Here is a 25,318-nt window from a genome sequence, read left to right on the forward strand (position 1 = left end):
GAGACTCACAAATGAATCTTAGAAGACAGCAGCTTGCCACAGAGATGTCTCCCAATCCAATTATTTAAAGTTCTAGGGGCTGGAGCACAGCGGGTAGGGCGTTTGCCTTGCATGTGGCCGACCCGGGTTCGATTCCCAGCATCCCATATGGTCCCCTGAGCACCGCCAGGAGTAACTCCTGAGTGCAAAGCCAGGAGGTAACCCCTGTGCATTGCCGGGTGTGACCCAAAAAGCAAAAAAAAAAAAAAAAAAGTTCTAGACATCCTACACTATTCATAACAAGCAATACAAAATAAATTTAGCATCTGCCTGTGGGGCAGGTTTAGTAGTGGTGAGAAAATTTGAAATAATGGTGGAGGGAAGGTGTAACGGTGGTGGGATTGGTATTGAAATATGGAATGTAATCAATTACTGTGAATAACTTTACAAAAATAAAATTAAAAAACAGGTTTTAGTGAAATGAGTGCTTTAGATTTTATTTTTTAATGAAACAAATTAGCCAGATAGTCCCAAGGTACAAAACCAACCTACTCTGATGAGTGGGAACACAACAAAGATCAATCTTTCCTGAGGGGGACGGTCTCCTCCCGGATGCCCTCTTTGGTCACGACGCAGATCCGAAGAGCATCCCCAGTGTACACGTCCCTCTCGGCTGCAGAAATGAAGACGTCTTTCACCAGCCTCATGGCTCTGTCCAAGGAGAGTGGGACATGCTCCACGTTTTGCATGTTCTTAAAACCAACCTGATGGGACAAGAAACTAAAGGTGAAGCACCAGAGCTGCTCCACTGGTGACAACATTCCCCAGTATCTCCACAGGTCATGAAGAATCCAGATGAAGACACCTCGGTTTTTAGATGTCCCTCAGCTGAAATGCTTCCATACTTGGATCAATTACATCTACACGAAAGCCATTCAATGTTCACTGAGATAAGGTTTTGCCTACTTTTTAGAAGCACACTTAGACATGACACATATACGCAGTGTTTCCTAACAATGTGCTATATTACGTAGGATGAAAAGAACGGGGTAGAGAGCCACAAGGAACCCTACAGAAATAGAAAGAATAGGGCAGAAGATACACTCATGGAGGTGAATAGCAAAGGGTGGCATGCGCATAGGGTGTGCTGGAACTGAATACCACTCTAGACACAGGGGGTGTGTGCAAAGACTGGAGACAAGGCAGGTCTGGGTGGAATGCAGAGTGAAAGAAGACAAGGCAGAGGAACAATAAACATGTAACTACAGGAAACAAATTTCAGAAAAGTAAGGAGTAGGAGATAAGTTTAGAAAGGGCACTAGGAAATAATACAGTGGGGCTGGAGCTATAATACAGAGATGGGGGCACTTGCCTTGCACATGGCCAACAGAGTTCTAACCCTATACCCAGTATAGTCCCTGAGCCCTGTCAGAAATGATCCCTGAGCAATGAATCATGAACCATGCAGTGGGGCCCAAAAAACTAAAAACCAAGAGACCCTGAGATGCCGCCCACAAATGGCCCCTCCGGCTACTTATGATCCGAGAGACACCAAACAAATCTCAGAAACCAGCGGCTTTTGGCAGAAATCTCTCCAGACTTAACATATTAAAATTTCAGAATTCCAAGATCTGATTAACGGCCGCGTGACATCATATACTGTTCATAATCAGCAATAGAAAACAAATTGCCCAATGTTGCCTTTTCGGCAGGTCTGAGTGTTAGAGGAAAATTTCAAACAATAATGGTGGGACTGGTGTTGAAATGTTGAATGTAATCAAAGTACAAAGTGAGTAATGTGGAAATTATCTGCCACAAAGGTAGGGGTAGGGGTGGGATGGGGGGTATACTGGGATTTTTGGTGGTGGAAAATGTGCACTGGTGAAGGGATGGATGTCTGATCATTGTATGACCAAGACTTAAACTCGAAACCTGTGTTAACCGTTCTTGTGGTGATTCAATAAATAAATTTATAAAAACAAACGAACAAAAAACCCCTAGATGTGATCATGTAGATATGAATTTAACCGCTGGAAAAGGCATCAAATTTAAAATATACTTGGGAAGTTAGAAAACCAAATAAGAGGTACTGGAGAAATAATATGGGGGCAAGGCACTTGTCTTGCCTATGACTGAGGCTCTTTCTATCCCTAGCACATGAGCCCCCCAAACATGGCCGGGAATGACTCCTGAGTACACAGTTTGGGACCCCCAAACACGCAAAGAAAATTTGGTGACACAGAAACAGTGAGTTAGGATTAAAAAAAGGTATTTTCACAATCTTTAGGTAATGCTAATCAAAGAACTGAATTAACCAGATTTGGAAAAAAGAAAAAATGGTTTGAAGCTGAAAAGACAGATAGTCCAAGAGTTAAGACGCTTGCTGTGCATATGCCCAAACCTGGTTCAATGCCTGGCTATGGTGAGTGGCCACAGGAGAATTGATATAACACAGAGAGACATCTGGGTGAGACGGGTTAAGCATCTTACCTGGTTGTCAAGCAGAGGCTGAAGCATGGCACTCGCTGAGCCTCCCGCCTTGAAGGAATCTCTCTGGTAGGACCCCACAGGGTCAAAGCTGTAGACAGCTCCCTTCCCTTAGAGAAGAAAAGAGATTCTGTGAGTGTGCATTCTGATCATAATCACAAATCACAGCAGAATTAAGTTTGGTGGAAATGTGATATAAGGGTGAAAGCAATAGTATGGTGGGTAAAGCATTTGTCATGTACACGACTGAGCTGGGTTCTATCCCCAGCACCCCATATGGTTCTTCGAGCACCATAAGGTGTGAACCAAAAAGAAAAAAATAAACGTGATGGAAGGGTTGAAGAGACACTACACTACAGGGCACTTGCCTGGCTTGTAGGTGACCTGGGTTTAATCCCTGGCACCATGTATGGTGCCTGGAGCTCCACCCACTGTACCATCTCTCCAGCCCCACAGGAGCTGTTATTTTATATTAGGACTGTTTTGGGAAGCAGGGGGTGGGGGTGTGCAGTTTGTCAGCTGTGCTCAGGTATCATTCCTGTTGGTGATCACAGGACCATACAAGGGACCATACGAGGGATCAAACCGGAGTCAGCTATGCAAAGGAAAGCCTTAACTTCTATACTAGTTCTCTGGTCCTAGATCAGTGCTCTTTCTGTAAGATTAAGCTACAAATGGTCTATTGAACTCACACAACATCTTGAGGAAAAAAGTTATTACTGACTGCCCAATATTCACTACTGGAGCTTTGCTATACCACTTGCTACAATCTTTAAATGACTGTTTCTTTCTCGTTTAGCTTTAGTTCCTTCCTCATTGAAAAATGAAGATGCTGGGCAAGAAAGATGTTATTGTTGTTTTAAATCTAGACTAAGACACACCTGAGAAATATTAAAATCTTCATTTTAAAAAGTTTGATTTTGGCACATGATTTACATTACAATACTGTCAACAGTGAGTTTCTGGGGCTTGAGAGGGCATGGTGGGTATGGGGCTTGCCTTGCACACAGTTGACCAGGGGTCAATCCCCAGCACTGATTATGGTCTATTGGTTCAAATCCTCCCAGAAGTGACTGACCCCTGAGCACAGAGCCAGAGTTAAGGCTTAGGCACAGCAGCCCCCGTGTCACGAAAACAAAACAACAAATTTCAAACACAGAATGTTTCTTCTTTGAAACCACTATCAATGTCAGTGCCCTCCACCAATGACCCCATGTACACTTCTATGCCCTCATTTTTAAGAAAGAATTGTACCTTCTTCATCTAGACCCCCGATGATATTGTAAACGTAGTATGGGAAGAAGCGTCTTGAATAGAGAATTGTAGACAGCATGGCAGCAATTGCCCCTGTAGTCATGGCCTTATTATTGGAATGTTTATACATCTGCAATAATTAAAAAAGGAATCAGAGGCAAACATACTGACAAGGAAAAGCATAAACAAACATGTCTTATGACAGGGAAAGGAAGATTATCTCTTAGGCTAACATTGTACGGTAAGATTAAATCACAAATGGTCTACTGAACTCACACAACATCTTGAAGAAAAAGTTATTACTGACTGCCCAATATTCACTACAGGAGCTTTCCTATACCACTTGCTACATCTCTAGATAATTGTCAGGGCTCAGGGTGTGGCACACTGACAGATATGCTTAGTTGGAGTTTGATAAATGAAGTCCCATGGCCCCCAGAAAAATACAAGGTGTGGTTCCTATTAAATAAAGCACTGTATCACTGTCATCCCATTGTTCATTGATTTACTTGAGCGGGCACCAATAACATCTCCATTCGTCCCAGCCCTGAGATTTTAGCAGCCTCTCCTTACTCGTCTTTCCCAACGACTGGAAGCTCTTTCAGGGTCAGGGGAATGAGACCTGTTATTGTCACTGTATTTGGCATATTGAATACGCCACGAGGAGCTTGCCAGGCTCTTCTGTGCGACAGGATACTCTTGGTAGCTTGCTGGATTCTCTGATAAGTGTAAGATCTTATAAATAACTGAAACTGGTGAAAATTATGTTTATTACTTAGGGGAGAGGCTATTATATATATTTCTCTCTCTCTCTCTCTCTCTCTCTCTCTCTCTCTCTCTCTCTCTCTCTCCCCCCCCCCACCCCCAATGATATCTGCTTGCTCCAGGAACAGAAAGAGCCTCAAACTGTTCATTCAGGGATTTGATATCATTGGGCTGCACTAGCACACAACAGGGACAAATGGTGACGTTACTAGCGCCTGCTCGAGCAAATCACAGATCAACGGGACAAGTGATACAAGTGAAGTGATACTCTCAGCACTCTCATTGGAAGATTATTTTTCATGCTTTTTTCTTCTCAGGCACTGCTAGTAAGAACCGGAAATATGAGCTAACCTTGGGAAATTTTTGAGTCCGTTTTCCTTCTCACGAACTCCAGACTGGGGTCGGAGCCAGCTATAGACTACTCCCTATCTCTGTATATCAAGCTTTACTCTTTACATGCCGTCTACATTTGCTTCTGCATTAAACAAAACTGAAGCTGCCAAAGACCAAATAGCTAATAAACCCAAAATGCTGATTGCACAGGCCTGCACATATAAAGTATGCTGACACTCACCAGACTTCTATGTAATCCCTTTCTTTACAGAAGAAATGAGGTCAGCACCCCCACTCTCAATGATTCTAGTTCTGGACAGCAATCTTACGCTTTAAAGCATCAATATATACTGGATAACATAACAAAACCTTTTCTGTATTTATGATTTTTTTGGTGCCATACCCAAACTGCTCAGGGGTCACTCCTGGTGGGGGTGGGGGTAAGGAGGCTTAGGGGGGACATGTGGTGCCAGTTATCAAACTGCAGTCAGCTGCAAGCAAAGCAAGAGCATTAACCTCTGTACTATTTCCTGGCCCTGAGAACGGAACAAAATCTTAGGAAGGTAATACAGTGATCTTCAATCCTAGATTTCATACAATATTCTTGAGAGTAATGGACCATCCAACAGACTGAGAATTCTGGGGGGAAAAAAAATTCTACCAAGTCTACAAAAATGCTGATACAAAATGAAGCTAAATTCACCAATTTTTGTGACGCAGATTGGGTCCTCTGCTACCCATATGGTCCCCCGTGCACCCCCAGAAGAAATCAAGTGCACAGCCAGGAGTAATTCCTGAGCATCACCAGGTGTGACCCAAAAGACAAACAATTTTATTTTCATTTTATAGCCAAGATTCTATTCATATACATTAATATAATAATGTATGAAAGAAAAAGTTCAAAACAAACTGCATCAAGTTCAACAACCCGTTCCTCATTTAGTTAATTTTTATCCTATATAGTCTACTGATAACATAACCATTAGAAACTGAGTTGGTTCCTGCATAAATGGTATAGGGGTTAGGTGCTTGCCTTGCGTGCAGTCAAATCCAGCTCCACAGCCAGCACTGCATACAATTCCCAACAACAAGGAGGAGTGACCCATGATCACAGAGCCTGAGCACCCAAGCACTGCTGTGTGCTTCCCCAAAACAAAAGAAAATATTCATTAGAAACCGTATAGCAATAAACTCAAGTCAATGAAGCTTTTCATCCAAGTAAAGATTCTGAGTAGGGGTCAACAATGGACAAATACTGGGGCAATCTGTATTCAAAAAAGGTCAGTTAAATAAATCTATCACATACCCCAATGATTCTGACATCACTCACATGTATAATATATTCACGTGTTACTCACAAATAGGCAAAACAGAATGAATTGCTCCTGCTAATTTTTCTCATGCAACACTTATGGACTTACTATAAAAGTAATAAAAATAAAAAACACACCACAAAACTGCAACAGAAAACTAAAGATAATAACAATGTTATAAATACCAACTGCTTTGAAAAATTGGACACTAGATGTTTGAAGCAGTACCCTACTACAACTCTGTACTGCTGCCAACTAAGGACTGTATGCTGTTTGATCACTGCAGTTAAGCCAACAGCAGTGCAGCCCAAACCAAAGCTGATCTTTCAACACTGAAACACTGTGCAGCTGAAACCAGTATCTTTATCCAAAATACAGTTGCTGACTAGAAACCTCAATGATAAAACTGTCAACTCATATATACTATACACGCTATATACTGTATTCTTACAATTAAATAGATTACACAAAAGAAAATGTTAAGGAAATCACAAGAAAATTAAATCTACAGTATTGTATGCCATGCCACTCATTTACAATATTCTGGCAAGTGTACCCTCTCAGACATAAATTCAAGTGTCAATGGTATTATCTTCTTGGAAACCATCTGAAACAAATGCTGTATAATACATAGAGAAGCCATAATAAAAATTTGGATATGCATTTATAAAGTTTGTTCCTTTGTTTCTCATTCCCAAATGCCCCTCGACTCCATTATCAAGTCAAGCAGGTAGGCAATACTGAATTAGTCTTGTTCTCTAACTCTTCCCTAATTCTTCCCTTTTTCTCTCTTCTAGCCCATCTGTTTCCTATACTGTTCTTCCTCAGCTAACCAGCAACAAGATCTATCAAAGTGTTAACTAATAATGGCTTACGTATGCCTCTTCCTCAAGCTTCTGGCTTAGTCCTTCTAATTTCTGCCAATACTTCTTGTTAACCAAGTGTGAGTAAATCAAGTCAGTATTTTAAATTAAGTTCCCTGGCTGGAGTGATAATACAGCACGTAGGGTGTCTGCCTTGCACACTCACCAGGTTCAATCCCTGGCATCCCATATGATCCCTGCCTGAACATGGGTGTGGTTTCAAAATAAAAACCCAGGGGCTAGAGCGATAGCACAGCGGGTAGGGCGTTTGTCTTGCACGCGGCCGACCCGGTTCAAATCCCAGCATCCCATATGGTCCCCTGAGCACCGCCAGGGGTGATTCCTGAGTGCAGAGCCAGGAGTAACCCCTGTGCATCGCCGGGTGTGACCCAAAAAGCAAAATAAAAATAAAAATAAAAATAAAAATAAAAAATAAAAAAATAAAAAAAAAAACCAAAAAAGACAAAAATATACTAAGTTCCATACAGCACAGAACACCTGATAACTCGAAAGAAGTAAGAATGTTTGGAGGAAAGTCTCTTCAAAAGATTCCCTCCCCCTACATAAAGATTTTAACAAAATGAAATCAGTTGTAACTTCACATTATGCTGGTTTAACAGTGCTACATAATAGTTTTTAGATGGTTAATTTTAGTTGCTAAGCTAGAATCTCTCTAGCTGTTGGAATAATAATTACAATGCCTGCTTAAGAGACTAGTTGTTAATGATTTTTCAATAGTGTAAATATATACAAAAATAAACCAACTACCTTTAATCTTGCTTCAATAATCTTTGTCAGGGTAAGACAGTCTCCATGAAAACCACTGCATCCAATGACTGTTTTGTCTGTTCTGTAAAAAAGCACATTTCAAGGAACTGAGCTCGTTACACAAGAGAGCAAACATGTCCTGGGAAAATCTTACATTAAAACTTCTACATCTATTTTGGGGAGTGGAAACTGAGTGACGTCCTACTCCTTAACTGAATGAATCTCAGAGGTTCCTAAACTTATTTGGCCTATTTTTCCTTTCTCAGGATGGGACCAGAATCATCACTTAGTAGCCCAATCAAAATCTACCTTCTCTAAGGGAACAGAAAGCGCCATTTCCATCCCTCGGGGGAGGGGGGAGGGGTAGTGGTAGGGGGGAGGGCAGTACCACCCATTCTGGGAAACAACAAAAAAACATGCAAAAATTCGACACAGAAAAATACTAATAAAGTTAGGAAAAGAAAATAGTATACTGGAAGGGTTAGAATGACAGTACAGTGGGTAGGGCACTTGCCTTGAATCAGTGGACTTGGATTCGATCCCTGGCACCCCATATGGTCCCTGAGCCTGCCATATGATCCCTGAGTGCAGAATGAAAAGTAAGCCCTGAGCACCATGGGGTGTACTGAAACTAAAGAACTAAAGTCTAACTAGGGGTGGGGGTGGGGTGTGCGCATACCTAGTGTAGGTTCTAGGACTATTTCTGACACTGTGCTCAGGGGTCACAACTGGCAGTGGGACCAATGTGATACCAGGGATTCAACTAGGGTTAGACATATTCAAAGTAAGTGCCTTAATCCCTAAACTAAATCCCTAAATCTCTACAGCTCCTGAAGTTCAATTCTAACTTCATTAGTCTATGAAGGAAGAAGTATCAACACAATAAAGAGGGGCAAATTGTGTATAAGTCACAGAACAAAGCAGACAGTATTATAAACAGAGTACCTTCCATCACTCAGAAATCAGAATCTAATCAAGATGTAATTTACTTCCATTTGTGGAATATAAAAAAAATTAGTATGAGATTTAATACCCAAGGAGGATAGAACAAGGGCCAGGAGGACTGGCCCACTGTTGAAAGCTTGCCACAAGTTGGTGTGTATGTGTGTGTGAGGGTGGGGGGAGGGCAGTTAGGATAGAGAAGGGACCACTATGACAATTATGACAATGATAGTTGGTAATGATCACTCTGGACAAGCCCTGAGCTCTGAAAGAAAGTAAAGAAATATACATGATAATGTTCCAGTACCTGTATTATAAACCATAATGCCCAGAAGCAAAGAGAGACAGAGCTAGATTGAGACAGTTATTTATATCTAGCTATCTACCTAGATGTGCCTGCCATAGACAGAAAGAGGCAAGGGGGGTGAGGGTGAGGGAGAAAGGGTATTGCCTGGAGAAAACTGAAGACATTGGTGGTGAGAAATACACACTGGTGAAGGTATGGTTGTTGGAATACTGTATGACTGAAAACCAATCATGAACAACTTTCTAACTGCGGTGATTTAATAAAAAAATAAATAAAAGATATGATTAGTCTAGCTATATGCTGAACACTTGTGAGATTGTGGAAAACATATTCTTTTGGTTAATGGGGAAAAAATACACAAGGATCTAATTTTTTCTCAGTAGGCCATTTGACACTATCTGGCCAAATTTATCTGTGTTACTCAGTAATTCCACTATTAAAATTTATCCCGCCAAAACAAAAACCAATATAAATACTATGTGGGGGAGGCGGGACTCACTAAATTCTGGCATGTCCATACAAATATTTACTTACAATTTATAACATTTGGGGCTGTCCCGTGTATGAATTGAAAATCCTTCACTCAACCGTGTGTCAGAGGCAACAATTGAAAAATCTTCTCCAGCAATTGCCAATACAGTACTAAAGAGGGAAAAAAAAAAGAAAGAAAAATTAATGAATTCTGCATGGTAATAATGTCTTTCCAATAAGGGTATGACCCAGAACTTATACACTTGACCACTAAACAACTAAGGTATGGGGGGAGTGAGTGGGCAACAATCCTCCCTTTCTGCTTTCTTTCAGCTGGAAAGACTGCATATGACACAACCCCCAACATTTTCATTTTCACAGTTGTTGAATGGAAGCCTCAAAAACAGTTGATTCTCTCCTCTCTCCTCCCCCTCCCCCTCCCTCTCCCTCCCCCCCCTCTCTCTCATACACACACACACACACACACACAGACACACAGACACACAGACACACACAGACTACCACTCTGGACGAGACCTGAGTGCTAAAGGTAAAGGAATATACATGATAACATTCCATGAAACTTCATGGATTTCTTTTTTATATAACATGTAAGGTTTTCAAATGGATGAATATCCACTAAAGGAATCAATTCTTGGATTATTGGAAGAGAAGAAATTTATCATAGTCTACTTGTAAAATTTACTTTTGGTGTGAAGTTAGGGGTGGGAGATAATAACATCCAAAGTTCTGATTCAGTCAGCTCTAGGACATTTTAGAAAAGTGGTTCCCAAAGTATCCTACCCAAAACTGTGTCCCTGCACACTAATTGAGGTTTTTAAGTGACTTTGAAAAATGCAATGAGTTTGTTCATAATGCCAGCCCTGTGAAATGCTCAAAATCATCAACCTTTTTTACACCTCTCATAGGTGGGCGGGCTGGATGGATAGCACAGAGGGTAGGGCGGTTACCTTGCACACAGTTGACCAGGGGTTGATTCCTCCGCCCCTCTTGGAGAGCCCCGCCCCTCTTGGAGAGCTCCGCAAGCTACCAAGAGTATCTCGCCCACACAGCAGAGCCTGGCAAGCTACCCGTAGTGTATTCGATATGCCAAAAAAGTAACAAGTCTCACAATGGAGGCGTTATTGGTGCCCGCTGGAGCAAATCGATGAGCAACAGGATGACAGTGATACAGTGAACATTCCAGTACCTGTATTGTAAATGGTGTTATATCTATATATCTGTAACTATATCTAGATGTAGATATATTCAGCATTCTTTTTGTTGTTCTCTGGGCTACACCTGGCAGTGCTCAAGGAGCCATGCAGTGCTGGGGATCAAATCCAGGCTCCCTAAATGCCTAAGGTTTGCTTTGCATGCAGCTTAGTTATTTCTTTGGACCTCTGTATATCCAAGTGTTCCTACAGTGTAGGCTAGAGATGAAGTTAAAAAAGTCATGGGAGGGGCTGGAGCGATAGCATAGTGGGTAGTGTTTGCCTTGCATGAGGCCGACCCGGGTTCAATTCCCAGCATCCCATATGGCTCACTGAGCACTGCCAGGTGTTATTCCTGAGTGCTGAGCCATGAGGAACCCTGTGCATTGCCAGGTGTGACCCAAAAAGCAAAAAAATAAAAAAAAAGAAAGAAAGTAAGTCATGGGAGAGGCATAGTACAAGAGGTAACGCACTTGACAGCTTTGCATGTGGTGGACCCAGGTTTGAATCCTCAGTACCATACAGGATCCTTCTAACACTGACAGTAGTGACAGCAGGTATGGCACAAAACAAAACAGAAAATCAACAGGAAAGAGTATTTGCCACCACAAGTTTTTGTCACCTGTTTACTAGTTGACTAGGTGCCCTGGAGATGTGGTTCAGTGGCATGCAGATAAGTACCTCATAGTTTAATCTTTGGCTCTGCCGGTGTGATTCTAAGTGTGGGTGCCCCAGAACGCCATAATCAAGTGTGCATGTTACCCCCTTGCCCCTCCCCTGTGCATTGCAACCAAGTGTGTAAGAATCATGACTAAGTGTCCATGAGCCCTGCTACCATGCAGCAGTAAGTACGAACAAAGGAAAGGGAGGGAAAGCAAAGTGAATCTACACAGTTCAAAACCGTGTTGCTCTATTGCAAACCACAATACCCAAAAGGAGAGAGAGAGAACAAATTTGAATGCCCTACCACAGAGGCGAGGTGGGGGTGGGGAGATTGAGGGGGTGGGATGATACTGGTTCATTGGTGGTGGAGAATGGACACTGGTGGAGGGATGGGCTCTTGAACATTGCATGAGGGAAAAACAAGCACAAAAATGTGTGAATCTGTAACTGTACCCTCACTGTGACTCACTAATTAAAAAATTAATTAATTAAAAAAAAGCAAAAAAACGTGTTGCTCAAGGATCAACAGTACCTGGGATAAAATCTATTAGAAGCACAAAGAGTGGATAGGGGCCATACAGCCGGTAGGGCAACGACCATTCCATAAAGTCCTTCAAGTACTGCCAGGAGTAATTCCTGAGTGCAGGGCCAGCAGTAACCCCTTAGCACTGCCAGGTGTGGTCCCCCCCCCCACACCCGAAAATCAAAACCAAGAAATAAAAAGAACAGAGGAATCAGCTGCAGAAGGAAAGACCAAAGAAAAAGATCCCTATCTACAGTCATCTGGCAAAACTATTAAGCATTCCTAAGAAAACAGGAAACACCACTAAAGGTTTTTCAGCAGGAAACAGCAGAAAAGTCACTGAATAGCATCATAAACATGAGGCCCTGGGTTGGAGCCTTTGCACATGAACAAAGAAAACAAAACCGTGATAGTGGCTAATAAGCTCATATGTTGTAAGGATCAAAGGAGTCACTGTAAGGTCCTGACACCAGTGCCTAAGCCCAAATGGGCATCCAGCAACGCTGCCCGTTATGCTCCTGCCCGAGGCAATAGTGTGAGCGCTAACTCAGCTCCGGGAGGCCTGTCTCACCCACACCGACGGGCCTGCAGGCCAGACAGCTCAGCAGGCCGAGGCACACACTCTGCACGTACGGCCTCAAGCAGATCCCTGGGACCGTGTGTCCCCCAAAGCCAGACAGACACAGTGCCTCACCGAACAAACGCACCTGATTCAGTTCCTCGTGGGCTCCGAGTGGGCAGAGACCGCCGGGTGGTACTGACCGCGCAGCCCCGCAGCCACACCCATCCCCACGCGCCCGTCCCTACAGAGAAACAGGCGACCCGCGTGGCGCACACACGGCCGCTCCTGCTGCAGGACTGTTCCTGGGGAGGCCGGCGGGGCGCAAACCCGGCTCGGCGCCCCGGAACAGGGCCGGGGCACGTCACGAGGTTCCCTTCCGAGCTACGGCTGATCCGGACAAGCAACGATCGGTGCAACTAGGCCTAGCCAAAGGCAGAATACTAGACTGCGAGGCCTCGGCCTCGCGGCGAAGGGCAGCGCAACGCGCGAGCGCACCCAGTCGGCCACCCCGCCGGCCCGGGAAGGCGCCCGCCGCGCTCGCAGGCGTCATTACCCTCCGTTGAAGGCGTAGGGCGAGAAGCGCAGCTGCACAGGGCCCGCGTCGCAGCGAGGCTGCAACGCCAGGTCCCCGCCGGGGCCCGGGAACACAGCCGCAGACGACAGCATGGCTCGGCTCCGCGGGTCGCTCCGGTCGGCTCGGCTCCTGCTGTCTCACGCCGAGATGGCGGCCGGACGGAAGCGGCGCCACTTCCGCCGGAAGCTCCTTACGGCCGCTCTGGCACGCGTCTCTGGTCCCGGAGCTCAGCGCCACCGCCTGACCGGCGTCCTTCTTGCAGGGTCCTACGAAAACACTCCAGTTCTCTTGCGATGGGCTCAAGTTTCAGGGTCTGACCATACAAAATTTGGCAAAACCACGGAAGGAAAAGACACTATAATACAAGTGGACTGAAAACTGGAAGTTCCCCATTGATAGGGATTGGCATCACAGAAGAGATGATGGAGATACACACTACTTACGGACCTGCAGAAGCCGTGCTGCATAAGAAAGTGCTCTTAGTAGAGTGGTGTGTTCAGAAAACAAAACCAGTTCAGTTGGAGGACCTGATACATACATACACATACACATACACACACACACACACACACAAAACACACACACAAACGCACACTGCCTTTCTCCCCACTTTTTTCTCTTGTAATTCAGGACTACCCTTAGGCAAGCAGAGTTGAACTAACAATTCTGGAACAACCACCCACCCCAAATGTATATTTTGGTTTTGGGTCCACACCTGACTGTGCTCAGAGGTGATTCATGGCAGCGGTTGGCAGTGTAATGAGGTAACCCAGAGTTAGCAGAAAAGCAGGCAGTGGCTAAAAGATAGCTGGGAAGCAGGATGGGACACCCCAAGGAATCGAACAGGATGCCCTGAGAATAATCAAGATTGGACTAAGTTGCTATCATACATTGCTCTTTTCAACTGCCAAATAGGAAAGTTTTTATTTTTTTAACTCAGCGATGCTCAGGGGTTACTTCTGGCGGTGTTGGGGGACCATATGGGATGCCAGGAATCGAACCCGGGTCTGCCACGTGAAAGGCAAATGCCCTACTCGCTGTACCATCGCTCTGGCCCCTAGAAAAGTTTTTAACCATTCAAAGCTAACTGCAAATACCTGGCTTCTGTACTGTGCTTCTTGCTTGGTCAGAAGAAATCCAGTTGATGTCACCAAGCAGGACATAAGAATGTATAAAAGCTTTGCCTGTACTTTGGCTCCAGGTATTCGTTGTACTGAGACCCTCGTTGTCAGGCTCAGAAGTCCCTGTAAGTAAATAAAAGCGCTTCAATTCAGCAAGCAAGTGTGCTTAAGACTTCTTGGATAATCTCTCCACAACAGTGAACTTCAGCACCGCTGACATTAGGAACCCAGGTTTGCTGGATGCCATGCAAGCAACTTAACCCCTGTACTATCTCTCTATCCCTGGAACCAAGTTCCAAGAGAAAGTACTGAGGAGTTCTCCATTTGGGAAGTACTTGCTCAGGGACTAGGGAATACACAGATTAATGTGACGGCCCGTCTCACACCTGCATTGCCAATTAACCAAAATGTGTAAATAAATCTCCTTTGCATTTTTAAAATGTAGGAGTACTGTTATGTGTTCAGCCACTGATTAAGCTTAATGTTGATGGGCCCCTCTAGGTGATTTGTGTGAAGCAGGGAGGAGAAAAACAGTCACTTTCTCTCTATCCACCCCCAGCATCCGGGACCCGCTGGGAAGACTAGGACTGGTAAATTCTGAGATGAGTCCCTGCTCCGTTTGGGCCAGTCCCACCAGGTGGCCGTCAGGCCACATCCGAAGTCAGCTTGGTCTGCCAAGCAAGGGAGTTGATCCCCACCACCCGATTTCTCCAGGAACCATGAACTCAGGCTGGAGTGAGGATTTGCTCTTTGCAGGAAAGCAGAGGCCAGTCCCAGGCCTTACCCAAGGTCTTTTGGGGTTCTTGTCTTACCTTGCAGAAAAGAATTTCAGGAGTAGACAAGAAGTGAAGTAAAACAGATTTTATTTGGAGGTTTTGAAAGGGAAGAGAGAGAGAGAGAGAGAGAGAGAGAGAGAGAGAGAGAGAGAGAGAGAGAGAGAGAGACGCACTCAAGGGAGAGTGTGGGCTTCCCTAAAGCTTTGAAATAGCCATTAAAACTGTTTATATGCATATTCTTAAGGATGCCTTAGTCTGAAGTTTTTCTGGGGAGGTGGGGGTTGGTCAGGTGTCACAGGAACAGTTTTGGAGTTTCTGGTGAATCTCTTTCAGGTTCTTAATTGGTCCTATTTCTAGTCCTAACCAGTCCTATTTCTTCTGCTGTCAACCCTGCAGGGGTCCAGCCTCTGCAGGGTCTGTCACAGACTGGTGGACTGGAGCCAGTTAGTTCTCCATGAGGCAGGGCTATTACTTCCCGGGAGATTTACTGCCATTGCTTTGGGAGGTGGCCTTCCCTATCTGTCTGCCTGCCTACATCAAGCTGACTGGACCAGGCAAGAATTCCACCTTACTTTAAAAAACCTTTTTAAATTTTATTTTTAAAAATTTGTTCACAATAATTGTTTACATTCAACATTTCAATACCAATCCCACCACCCTTACACCTTCCCTCCACCATTATTTCTAATTTTCCCACCGCCACCCAAGCCTGCTCCATAGGCAGATGCTAAATAATTTTTATATTGCTTGTTATGCATAGTATGAGATGCCATGTAGCTGCAAAAGTGGCCGCGCTCTCCTGGAATTCTAGAATTTTTTTTAAGTATTTGGGGTCTGGAGGCGTCTCTGTGGTGTGCTGCTCTTTTCTAAGGAGATTCATCTGCAAATCTCCAAATCATGGCCATTAATGCACTTAAATGGTGCCCAGAGGCAGTTCTTGGGTCTGACAGCCAGGGTTTTTCAATGGATACCTGATTTTTTTCAGTGGATTCATTCTCATGGGTGGGGAAGGGGGACAGCTCAGGAGGAGCCTGTGGAGGTTGACCGTGAGCATGGTGGCGATTGGGTTCTGAATGTTTGTGGCTGCTGGGGTTCACTTGGAGCAGGCAAAAGGATATACTTACCTCCTCTCTGAGGTGCATAGTAAAATCAGCCTGGCATGGGGTGGGGAGACATCTCTGCGGCATGTTGCTCTCTTCTGAGATTTATTTGTGAATCTCTGAATAATGACCATGAATGCGCTTAAATGACCTCATTTTGATCTCTTTCGAGGTTTACAGGTCTCTGAAGTAAGGCCAATAAATGAGCTTATATAATTGAGTTGAAGGTGGTTTGTGGGTGTGATTCCCACATACCTAGCTTTTGGCCATTTAATTTCTCTAGAAACTTGGTCTCAAGTTGTTGGGATCTGGCCAGAGGCAGAGGAAATTATGGGGTAAGGAAGCCTGAAGACACCATCAGAATGCTGATCCACTCACCTCACGGGTTTTGGTTCACCTGCTGGGTGGCACCATACCCCCTTCTCCTATGCATTATTGCAAACAAAAGGTAAGGCATTTTCTTTGATGGATAAGGAGAGCAGTACTGTGCTGATTCAGTTAGCATGTTGGATACAGAAAGATTATATGTTTCTTATGCTTGAACTCACAACTCCACTACACAAAATGCAGAATAAGTAACAAGTATAATAAATATGACAACGTCCTACTGAACCATGTAGTAGGAGAGTCTAAGCAAGCCTGAATCTGCCGGTGCTCTGTGGCAGGTGAAAGGGCACAAAGCCAGCAGAGCTATGGCTGCATCTGCAAGGGGCGGTTTCTGTGTTTCTCACCATCTTACCTGTCCAGGAGCCAATACCCAAAGAGCACACGGAGAGCCCACACCGTGCGAGTGTTTCGGTGGACCATGCCCTCAGACAGCGTAGGTGTAGCCTAGAGACCCAACCAGCCCACGAAAAAGTCGGGCCCCTCCCGCAAGCCGACCGCATTTGAGAGGCGGCCTCCTGCTTAGATCCAGCGACGACCAATCAGAACGCGCGCTGTCCCCGAGGCCTCGCCCCGGAAGTCTAGGGCGCCAGCCCAGCCCTCAGTGCCTGACACCGAGCTCCCGCGGGCAAGCCGGAAGTGATCCGCTACACAACGGAAGTGATGCGCGCCCACACTACCGCGATCGCCTCTCCGGCCGTGGGAAGCCTCCGAAGCCGCTGGCGGGGCTGGCGGAAGTGACGTTTCAACCCGCGCCAGAAGTTAAGTCGGGTCGGGAAGGGTCGCGGAGTCGGGCGCCGGGCCCGTTGCACCTTGCCTCGGCCTTCGCCCGCTGGCGGGGTACGTCAGAGGCGCCAGGTAAGCGCTTCCCTTTCCGTTTCTGCTGTCCTCTGAGGCGGCGTGTGGAGGCGACCGCGCCAGCGAGGCCTGACGGCGGCGGGAGACGACGCGGAGGGCGCGCAGGCCGCGCGGGACCTTCTTCCCGCTCGTGCTGCCGGGTCCGGCCGGTAGCGGCCGCGAGTCCCGCCCGGTGCCGTCCGCGGCCGGCCCAGGGGCGGCGGCCGGGGGCGAGTGTGCAGAGCCGCCCGCGGAGCGGGTGAATCGCGACGTGCGCCTTTTCGGGTTTGTCAGAGGACGAGGAGCGGGAGTGCCCCGGGCCGGGAAACGGTTCCGAACCTACAGCCCCCGGTGAAGCCGGCTTGGAGTAGAGACGGTGCAGGTGCGGTCGGGCAGCCGCAGGCTCCGGGAGCGCGGTGGCCTCATGAGGGTCTCCTCAGAGCCCGCGAGCCGGCTCCTTGCCCTCGCCTTTGCTCGGGGCGGGCGGCCCGGGTCGCGCCTCCGGGCTGAGGCATGCGGCAGCCTCGGGCCAGGAGAACGTCCCTCAGCCACGGGCAGCCCGGGAAACGTCCGCCCCACGGTCCCTCAGGCCCCGTCCTCCGACTTCTATTGGCTGTAAGGCCCGTTCATCGATCCCTCACGCCCCTTCCCGCCCTCGGTCCTGTCAGGGTTCCCCGGCGTCCCAGCGCCGGCTCCCATCCCCAGTGTTGAGCACGAGGCGGAGGCCACGCGTAGCTCAAGCGCGCACACACTTGACTTGTTTGCGAGGGGTGTGCGCACTCTTGTTTTTTATGTTACAGTTGTAGTGGGGGAAATAAAATCGCCTCGTAGGACTTAAGGGAGAGAAGAAGGAAAGCCCTGAGGGAAAGGGTAGGAGTCACACCCTGAGTCGGGATGCGCCTGCTATAAGTAGAAAGCAAGCCTGTTGCGTGCTCCTAGTCGCTGGTCACCTTGCAACGGAGAGGCTGCGCCTTGTGACGGACCTCCGGGCCCGAGCAGTGAGTGGAGCAGTCAGACCTCCCTAGGCTTTGGAACTCCAGTAGTCTGAAGTCATACACAGTACTGCCATGCAGTGCTGTATTCTGCAGTGTTGGGGGGCACATCTGGTGGTGCCGGGAATTGGTCCAGGCCTCCTCAGCTTGGGTTGGTGCTGAAGGTGAAAGAATGGCAACGTAGTTGTTCCTACCAGATACCTACTGCTGCACTACAAAACCTTCTCATTGGTATGACTGTAATAAGGATTAAAAACATGGTAACACAACGTAGATTTGCTCTCTCCCCCCGCCCCTCCTTGGAGGAACTTTCCTTACTGCCAGCTAAACTGATCACTCCATACTGCTTTCTTGTTAGGTCAGTCAGTCTTTTTGCAATTCATCTTTTGCCTGGAGTGTTGATTTGTAGATTCCTGCTCACATTGCTAGTCCCAAGTGAGAATGTTCACGCTTTTATGAACACTCATTTTCAAGACATGAGTTCATGCTTGAACACTCATTTTCAAGACACTTGGCCAGTTATGATCACATACTTATTTCCAGGCACAGAGCTAAAGGTAGAGATTGCAAAGATGCATTTGCAGCTTTCTAGACTCAAAAAGCCTAATCTGAACTTAAAAAAATAAAAAACAACTTTATCTGGTACATGCTATTTTAGTGCTAACATTTTGCTGTTAATTGCATATCCTTCAGGTTGAATTTTTGATGCCAGACTCTGTGTCTCTTTGATTTGCAGAACTGTTGAAGTTTTACGATAACATTGTCCTTAAAGGTATAAATTTTCTGTAGCAGTTGTGATGTTTTTCTGAGACAGAATCACCATCTTCTCTTCCTCCTCCTCCTCCTCCTCCTTCCTCCCCCTCTTCCTCTTCTTTTTCTCCTCCTTCTCCTCCTCCTCCTTTTCCTCCTCCTCCTCCTTCACCCTCTTCCCTCCTCCTTCCCCTTCCGCCCTTCCCCTTCCTCTCTTCCCCCTCCCTCTCCCTCCTCTCTCCTTTCTTCTTCTTCTTCTTCTTCTTCTTCTTCTTCTTCTTCTTCTTCTTCTTCTTCTTCTTCTTCTTCTTCTTCTTCTTCTTCTTCTTCTTCTTCCTCCTCCTCCTCCTCCTCCTCCTCCTCCTCCCCCCTCCTCCTCCTCCACCTCCTCCACCTCCTCCTCCCTTCCTTTCTCCTCCACCTCCTCCTCCTTCTCCTCCTCCCTTCCTACCCCTTCTCCTCCTCCTCTTCCTCCTCCTCCCTCCCTTCTTCCTTCTTCTTTGGGGGGGGGTCACACCCGGCAATACACAGGGGTTTCTCCTGGCTCATGTATTCAGGAATTAACTCCTGGTGTTGCTCAGAGGACCATATGGGATGCTGGGGATCAAACCCGGGTCGGCTGCGTGCAAGGCAAACGCCCTACCCACTGTGCTATCGCTCCAGTCTCCTCCTTCTTTTGTTATTATTAGTATATAGGACATTCAGTCTTTGGGGTTCTTTGTCCATTTAGTGTGATAGTGAAATTTTTTTTGTTTTTTGTTCAGCATGTGTCTGAGTGCATACTTTATTTTTTTTAATTTATTTTTTTGCATTACACTTGGTGATGCACAGGGGTTACTCTTTTGCACTCAGGAATCACTCTGGGAATTGAACCTGGGTCAGCCGCGTGCAAGGCAAACGCTCTACCCGCTGTGCTATTGCTCCAGCCGCTGAGTGCATACTTTAGCCAGCACTAAAGTACATGTCTGCCTTTGATTGGCAACCTGTTACTTTGAGACAGGTTCTGCAGAGAACGTCTTCTTACATAACAATGTTTAAATGTCACTGTCACTGCCATCCCCTTGCTCATTGATTTACTTGAGCGGGCTCCAGTAACGTCTCCATTGTGAGACTTGTTACTGTTTTTGGCATATCAATACACCATGGTTAGCTTTCCAGGCTCTGCCGTGCAGGCGAGATACTCTTGGTAGCTTGCCGAGCTCTCTGACAACTGTATTACATGTTTAAATGTAATATATTTAAATTTAATAGCATACGGTTAGCATAGAATAAATGCTTTTGATTCATAGAATACGTATTTTTATTTATACGCGTATTACTAGATGCTGTTCTTGATGTTTTAGTCTGCCAACCCTACGTTGTTGATCATAGCAGTCCCGAGAAGTTAGACATCTATCTGAACTGAACAATTTGGTTCATTAGTCTAAAAGAAATTTTAAGTGTATAGCCAGTAGAGGGAGGTCACATAAACAGAGCCCAGTATGAGCGTAATTTGTATTTGTGGTCTAGAGAGGTAACTTTATTAACTAATAAAATACTTATAGTGTCTATAAAGCTTCTATTATAATATTGGAATTTATACAATTTGCAATTATGCAATTGTATATATACAAAATATATACAATTTATTGAGTAGTAGCTCAATAAATTTGTGATTGGCTCCAGTTCAGTTTGTTGAACTGAAGACATTGATTATGGGGAATGCAAAACTGATTGGAATATTGAAAAACCTGGACCTGGGGGTAGGGAGATGACTTAAATGTCTGGGGCAATGCCTGTGCTGGAGGCCCAGATCCCAGCCCCAGCTCTTTCACCCTACACAGACCTCCAAGCACCATCAGGTGTGCACTCCCCTGCGGCCCCCCCAATATTCCTGAACGTAGCCTGGGTCTACTGTGTATGAAGGTTTTGATAAATATTTCTGCCAGGATTATAAATACCTATGCTCATTTATTCACTTTTACTCTTTTTTGTCTTTTGGGCCACACCCAGTGGTGCTCAGAGAATGTTCCCAGTGCTATGCTTGAGGGATCTTGCAGTGTTTGGGATTAAGTCTGGGCCTCCTACATGCTTTGCCTGGCAGTACTCTGGGTTTACTGGCAGTTCTCTGGGCTTACTCCTCAGTCTGTGCTCAGGTGTTAGGGAACCACCTTTCTTGGGGGGTTGGGGTGGGGGTATCTAATGAGGCTTGTGATTGAACTCAGGGCCTTGCACATACTAATAATATGACCAGTCATTGACCTCTGTCTTCTTGGCCCCTCTCTAAAATTTAAATGGTGAATTATTTTATTTTATTTTGCCATACCCAGTGCTGCTCAGGGATTACTCCTGGCTCTGTGCTCAGGGATCGCTCCTGGAGGGCTGGGACCAAATGGGATGCCAGGGATTGAACCTGGGTTGGCCACATGTAAGGCAAATATCCTACCTGTTGTACTGTCTTCCTGGCCACTTTAATAGTAATTTTAAACACATTGAGTTCAAACTTTTTTTTTTTTTCCTTTTTGGGTCATACCTGGTGATAGCACAGGGGTTACTCCTGACTTTTTTCTCAGGAAATTACTCCTGGTGGTACTCGGGGAACTGAATGGGATGCTGGGAATCGAACCTGGGTCGGCCGCGTGCAAGGCAAATGCCCTACCTGCTGTATTATTGCTCCAGCCCGAGATCAAACATTTAACAAAAGAACTTTTTTCCTATTGACAATTTTTTTGTGCAATAACAGCTTGTGAAAGGAATAATATTAACAGGTTAAAAGATATTTATTCAAATGTCATTATGTTGGGTCATCTGTGTGTGAGAGAGAGTATGACCATGAAACTTGCTTATAAGACTATGCCACTCATCTGTATTTTTACATTTTACTTCAAATTTGTTTCAAGCAGCACCACTGTTTCTTGGTGAACGTGGAGATAACCCAGAGAACTGAGGAAGTTGCTAAGAAGATTGTGCTGGGATGCTTTAGGAAGAGTGAATACTGAGGTGAATTCCAGAGGGTTTTGGTTTGCCAAGAAGAAAGTGAATATCATGGATCAGAACAACAGTCTACCACCTTATGCTCAAGGCCTGTCTTCCCCTCAGGTAGGACAGAATCTATATTGTCAAGAGACTGTAAAAAGAAGGAAAGGAAGTTAACACTCTGAAAATGCACATATTATTTTCCCCTTTTTCTTTGTTGTTTTAAATTTGGGGGCTATTCCTGACTGTGCTTGGGGGAGGGGTATTCTCTCTGAGGCACGAAGAAGCTGTATGGTACCAGGGATCAACCCTGGACCTCCTATAGGCAAAGCATAGCATGTGTTCTGCTTCTTGAGCCATCTCTCTTTTTTGTTGTTATTTTATTTAGTTTGTTTTATTTTCAGTACTATGATTTACAGACTGTTATTAATAGAATTTTATATGTGAAATATTCCAGTATTACACCTTCCACCCAGGGTGCTTCCCTATACTATTGACACAGTGTCATCATCCACTTCCCCTCCTTCCCCCATAGTAAGCTTTCTACTGAAGATTAGTTCTCAGTTTTTGTTGCCGTTAGATATTGGTTATTCCCCTATTCTGTTTCTTCCTATCCTGCATATGGAGAGATCATTCTGTATCTTCCTCTTCCTCTAACTTCACTGTTTCCACCTCCATTATGTGGCAGCAAATGTCATGATTTCATTTTTTCTTACAGTGGCATAGTATTCCATTGCATAGATGTACCACATTCTCTTTATCTACTTATGTGTTCTTGGGTACTTGGGTTGTTTCCAGATTTTGGCTATTGTGATTAGTGCTGCAATAATCACAGGAGTGATTATTGTCTTATTTCTAATTTTTTATTGTTTTGGTTTTTGGGCCGTACCCAGTGGTACTCAGGGTTTCTCCTGGTTCTGCAGGGCTTCTCCTGGTTCTGCACTCATGAATTACTCCTGGCAGGCACCCTTTTGGTTTGGGTGTTCACACAGTTCTATCAGAGATCATGTGTGGAACTAGTGAGCACAGAGAGCTGATCTTTGGCTCAGACAGAATGGGAACTGTGCTCTGAGCATGCGGCAGTACTGGGGCTTAACTTAGGACCTTACCCTTTTAAGGCATGTGCTTTAAGATGGTATTTCTAAACTAGGGGCCAAATCAGGATCTTCCAAGGGAACCACAAATGAAATGTCACATGAATGGGAGCCATCACACAGGACTTGGGGGCAAGCTATTAAGAGGGGGTATCAGGAAGGAAGCAAAATCAAAAGGAGCCACAATTGGGGAAGGTTGAGAAACTGTTCTCAGATCTACACTATCTCTAGATCCCTGAATTGTGTGTGTAGGGGGGGAGAGGGTAGGGAGTGTTGGAGGGGCAAGGAGGCATGGGCCATATCCAGAGGTGCTTTGGTTACTCCAGGTAGTGTGTTGTAGACCTGGAGACCCAACTGGGATCAGCCTCATGTGAAGCAAGTACCTTCATCATGTACTGTCTCTCCAGCCTGAATTGTTATATATTTTTTTTAATTTTTATATTTGCTATTTTTTATTGAAAGATTATAGCTTTTTAATTAAAATATCATTTGCTCTCCAAAACGAGTATGTTATTTCATTTTCAGATTTTCTGTGTTATGTAATTTCACGTGTAATTTTCCTCTGCTTTACATGTTATATATCTATCAGTGTCATTTGATTTGCTCAACTAAATACTGGAGCACACCTATCCTCTTTTTTTAAAAAAATTTATTTATTTATTTATTTATTTAATTAATAGTTTATTTTTAATTAGTGAGTCAACGTGAGGGTACAGTTACAGATTTATACATTTTTGTGCTCATGTTTCTCCCTTACAAAGTTTGATAACCCATCCCTTCACCAGTGCCCATTCTCCACCACCAGTAAACCCAACATCCCTCCCTCCCTCCCCAGTCCCGTCTCCCCCAACCCCACACTGCCACTATGGCAGGGTATTCCCTTTTGTTCTCTCCCTCTGATTAGGTGTTGTGGTTTGCAATAAAGGTGTTGAGTGGCCATTGTGTTCAGTCTCTAGTCTATTGAATTGTTATATTTTTTAAGCCACCTATTTTTGGTTGTTGTTGTATCACTTGTAGTCCTGTTGATCTTCGATTTGCTCGAGCGGGTGCCAGTAACGTCTCCATTTGTCCCTGTTGCAAGCCAGTGCAGCCCAATGATATCTGCTTGCTCCAGGAACAGGAAGAGCCTCAAATCATTCATTCAGAGATTTGACGAAGAAATCTGACCGTCTAGTTGGTGGGTGGCCACGAGGTCTTCTGACGTCCCGTGGAATACAGTCGGTAACAGCTCTAGTCCAGCGGTCGTCTCTGAATCGCATTACATGACCGGCCCATCTGATTTTCAACGCCCTGGCAAACGAGACAGCATCCCTGATTTTCGACCGTCGACGGAGGTCAGAACTCCGGATTCCTTCTCTCACTTGAGTGAGACATAATATTCCCAGCATAGCTCTTTCGATTCCTCTTTGAGATACCCTAATAGCATTCTCATCCTGGTTGCGTAGGGCCCAGGTCTCTGAGGCATATGTTAGTGCAGGAAGAATGGTGGAATCGAAAAGATGTGCCCGGAGTCGGAGGTTCTTCGTTCTCTTAACCACCTCTTCGACGCTCTTGAATGCATTCCACACTGCTCTCTTCCTCCTGTGCAGTTCTGGCACCAGGTCGTTCCTCATGTTGATTTCTCGACCCAGGTACACATAGCTGCTGCATTCGGAGATGCTCATTCCATTGAGAGCAAATGGAGCTTCAGGGACCAGTTCGTTTTTCATGAACATCGTCTTGTTGAGATTCAGCTGCAATCCGACTCTTCCATACTCGTGTTCGAAGTCGGTCAGCATTTGTGCCGCTTGGCTAATGTTTGGTGTTATGAAAACGATGTCATCAGCGAAGCAGAGATGGTGTAATGGCCGACCATCTATCTTCACTCCCATTCCTTCCCATTCCAGTCGTCATGATGTTCTCGAGGGTGGCACTGAAGAGTTTCGGTGAAATGGTATCACCTTGCCACACTCTCTTCTCTTTACATCAGTGATCACTTCATTGTAGAATGGTGAGATCCTGGTGGTGAATCCACAATACAGCTCACAGAGGATTTTGATATACAGAGTTTGAACGCCCTGTTTGGCTAGGGCTTCGATGACCGCTTCAGTCTCAACAGAATCAAAGGCCTTCTTTAAGTCGATGAACGTTAGAGTGGCAATATGGCAAAAAGCCTCCCGAAAGAGCCCCCAATATGGCAGCATTAAGAAAGATGAGCAAAGAGAGGCTGAAAAAATCTCGGGGATGAACTAGACTGCCAAAACGAAGAAAGACTAAAATGATTGTGCTTTCAATGCATGGACACTGGCATC

General features: G+C 45.3%; 2 protein-coding genes across 3 annotated transcripts in view; one reads left to right on the forward strand and one right to left on the reverse strand.

The window, feature by feature from the left end:
• Nucleotides 1-449: 449 nt before the first annotated feature.
• PSMB1 (proteasome 20S subunit beta 1) lies at nucleotides 450-13,192 on the reverse strand. The gene is made up of 6 exons (XM_004617363.2): nucleotides 12,998-13,192; nucleotides 9,546-9,653; nucleotides 7,763-7,844; nucleotides 3,721-3,850; nucleotides 2,470-2,576; nucleotides 450-743 (listed from the first exon to the last, which is right to left on the reverse strand). The coding sequence occupies exons 1-6, from the start codon at nucleotides 13,108-13,110 to the stop codon at nucleotides 558-560; spliced, it is 726 nt and encodes a 241-aa protein (XP_004617420.1). The 5' UTR covers nucleotides 13,111-13,192; the 3' UTR covers nucleotides 450-557.
• Nucleotides 13,193-17,108: 3,916 nt separating this feature from the next.
• Nucleotides 17,109-25,318, forward strand: part of TBP (TATA-box binding protein) — a 40,259-nt gene continuing 32,049 nt past the window's right edge. The window contains exons 1-2 of one of the 2 annotated variants that reach the window (XM_055135003.1): nucleotides 17,109-17,257; nucleotides 21,861-22,056. In XM_055135003.1, coding sequence (XP_054990978.1) covers nucleotides 22,003-22,056 — 54 coding nt within the window. In that variant the 5' untranslated portion in view covers nucleotides 17,109-17,257; nucleotides 21,861-22,002. Of the gene's footprint in view, nucleotides 17,258-21,857; nucleotides 22,057-25,318 lie in introns of both variants that reach the window. The other variant, XM_004617362.2, reaches the window with a different exon arrangement.

Source organism: Sorex araneus, chromosome 4 (genome assembly GCF_027595985.1).
Source record: "Sorex araneus isolate mSorAra2 chromosome 4, mSorAra2.pri, whole genome shotgun sequence".
In the NCBI taxonomy this organism is placed as follows: Eukaryota; Metazoa; Chordata; class Mammalia; order Eulipotyphla; family Soricidae; genus Sorex; species Sorex araneus.

Excerpts from the sequence above, each read along its gene's own strand:
- PSMB1 (XM_004617363.2), bottom strand. The coding sequence starts at position 13,110 with ATGCTGTCGTCTGCGGCTGTGTTCCCGGGCCCCGGCGGGGACCTGGCG. Across the intron at positions 3,851-7,762 it reads TTATTGAAGCAAGATTAAAG|ATGTATAAACATTCCAATAA; the intron begins GTAGTTGGTTTA and ends TAATTATTGCAG. Across the intron at positions 744-2,469 it reads AGCCTCTGCTTGACAACCAG|GTTGGTTTTAAGAACATGCA; the intron begins GTAAGATGCTTA and ends TTGTCCCATCAG.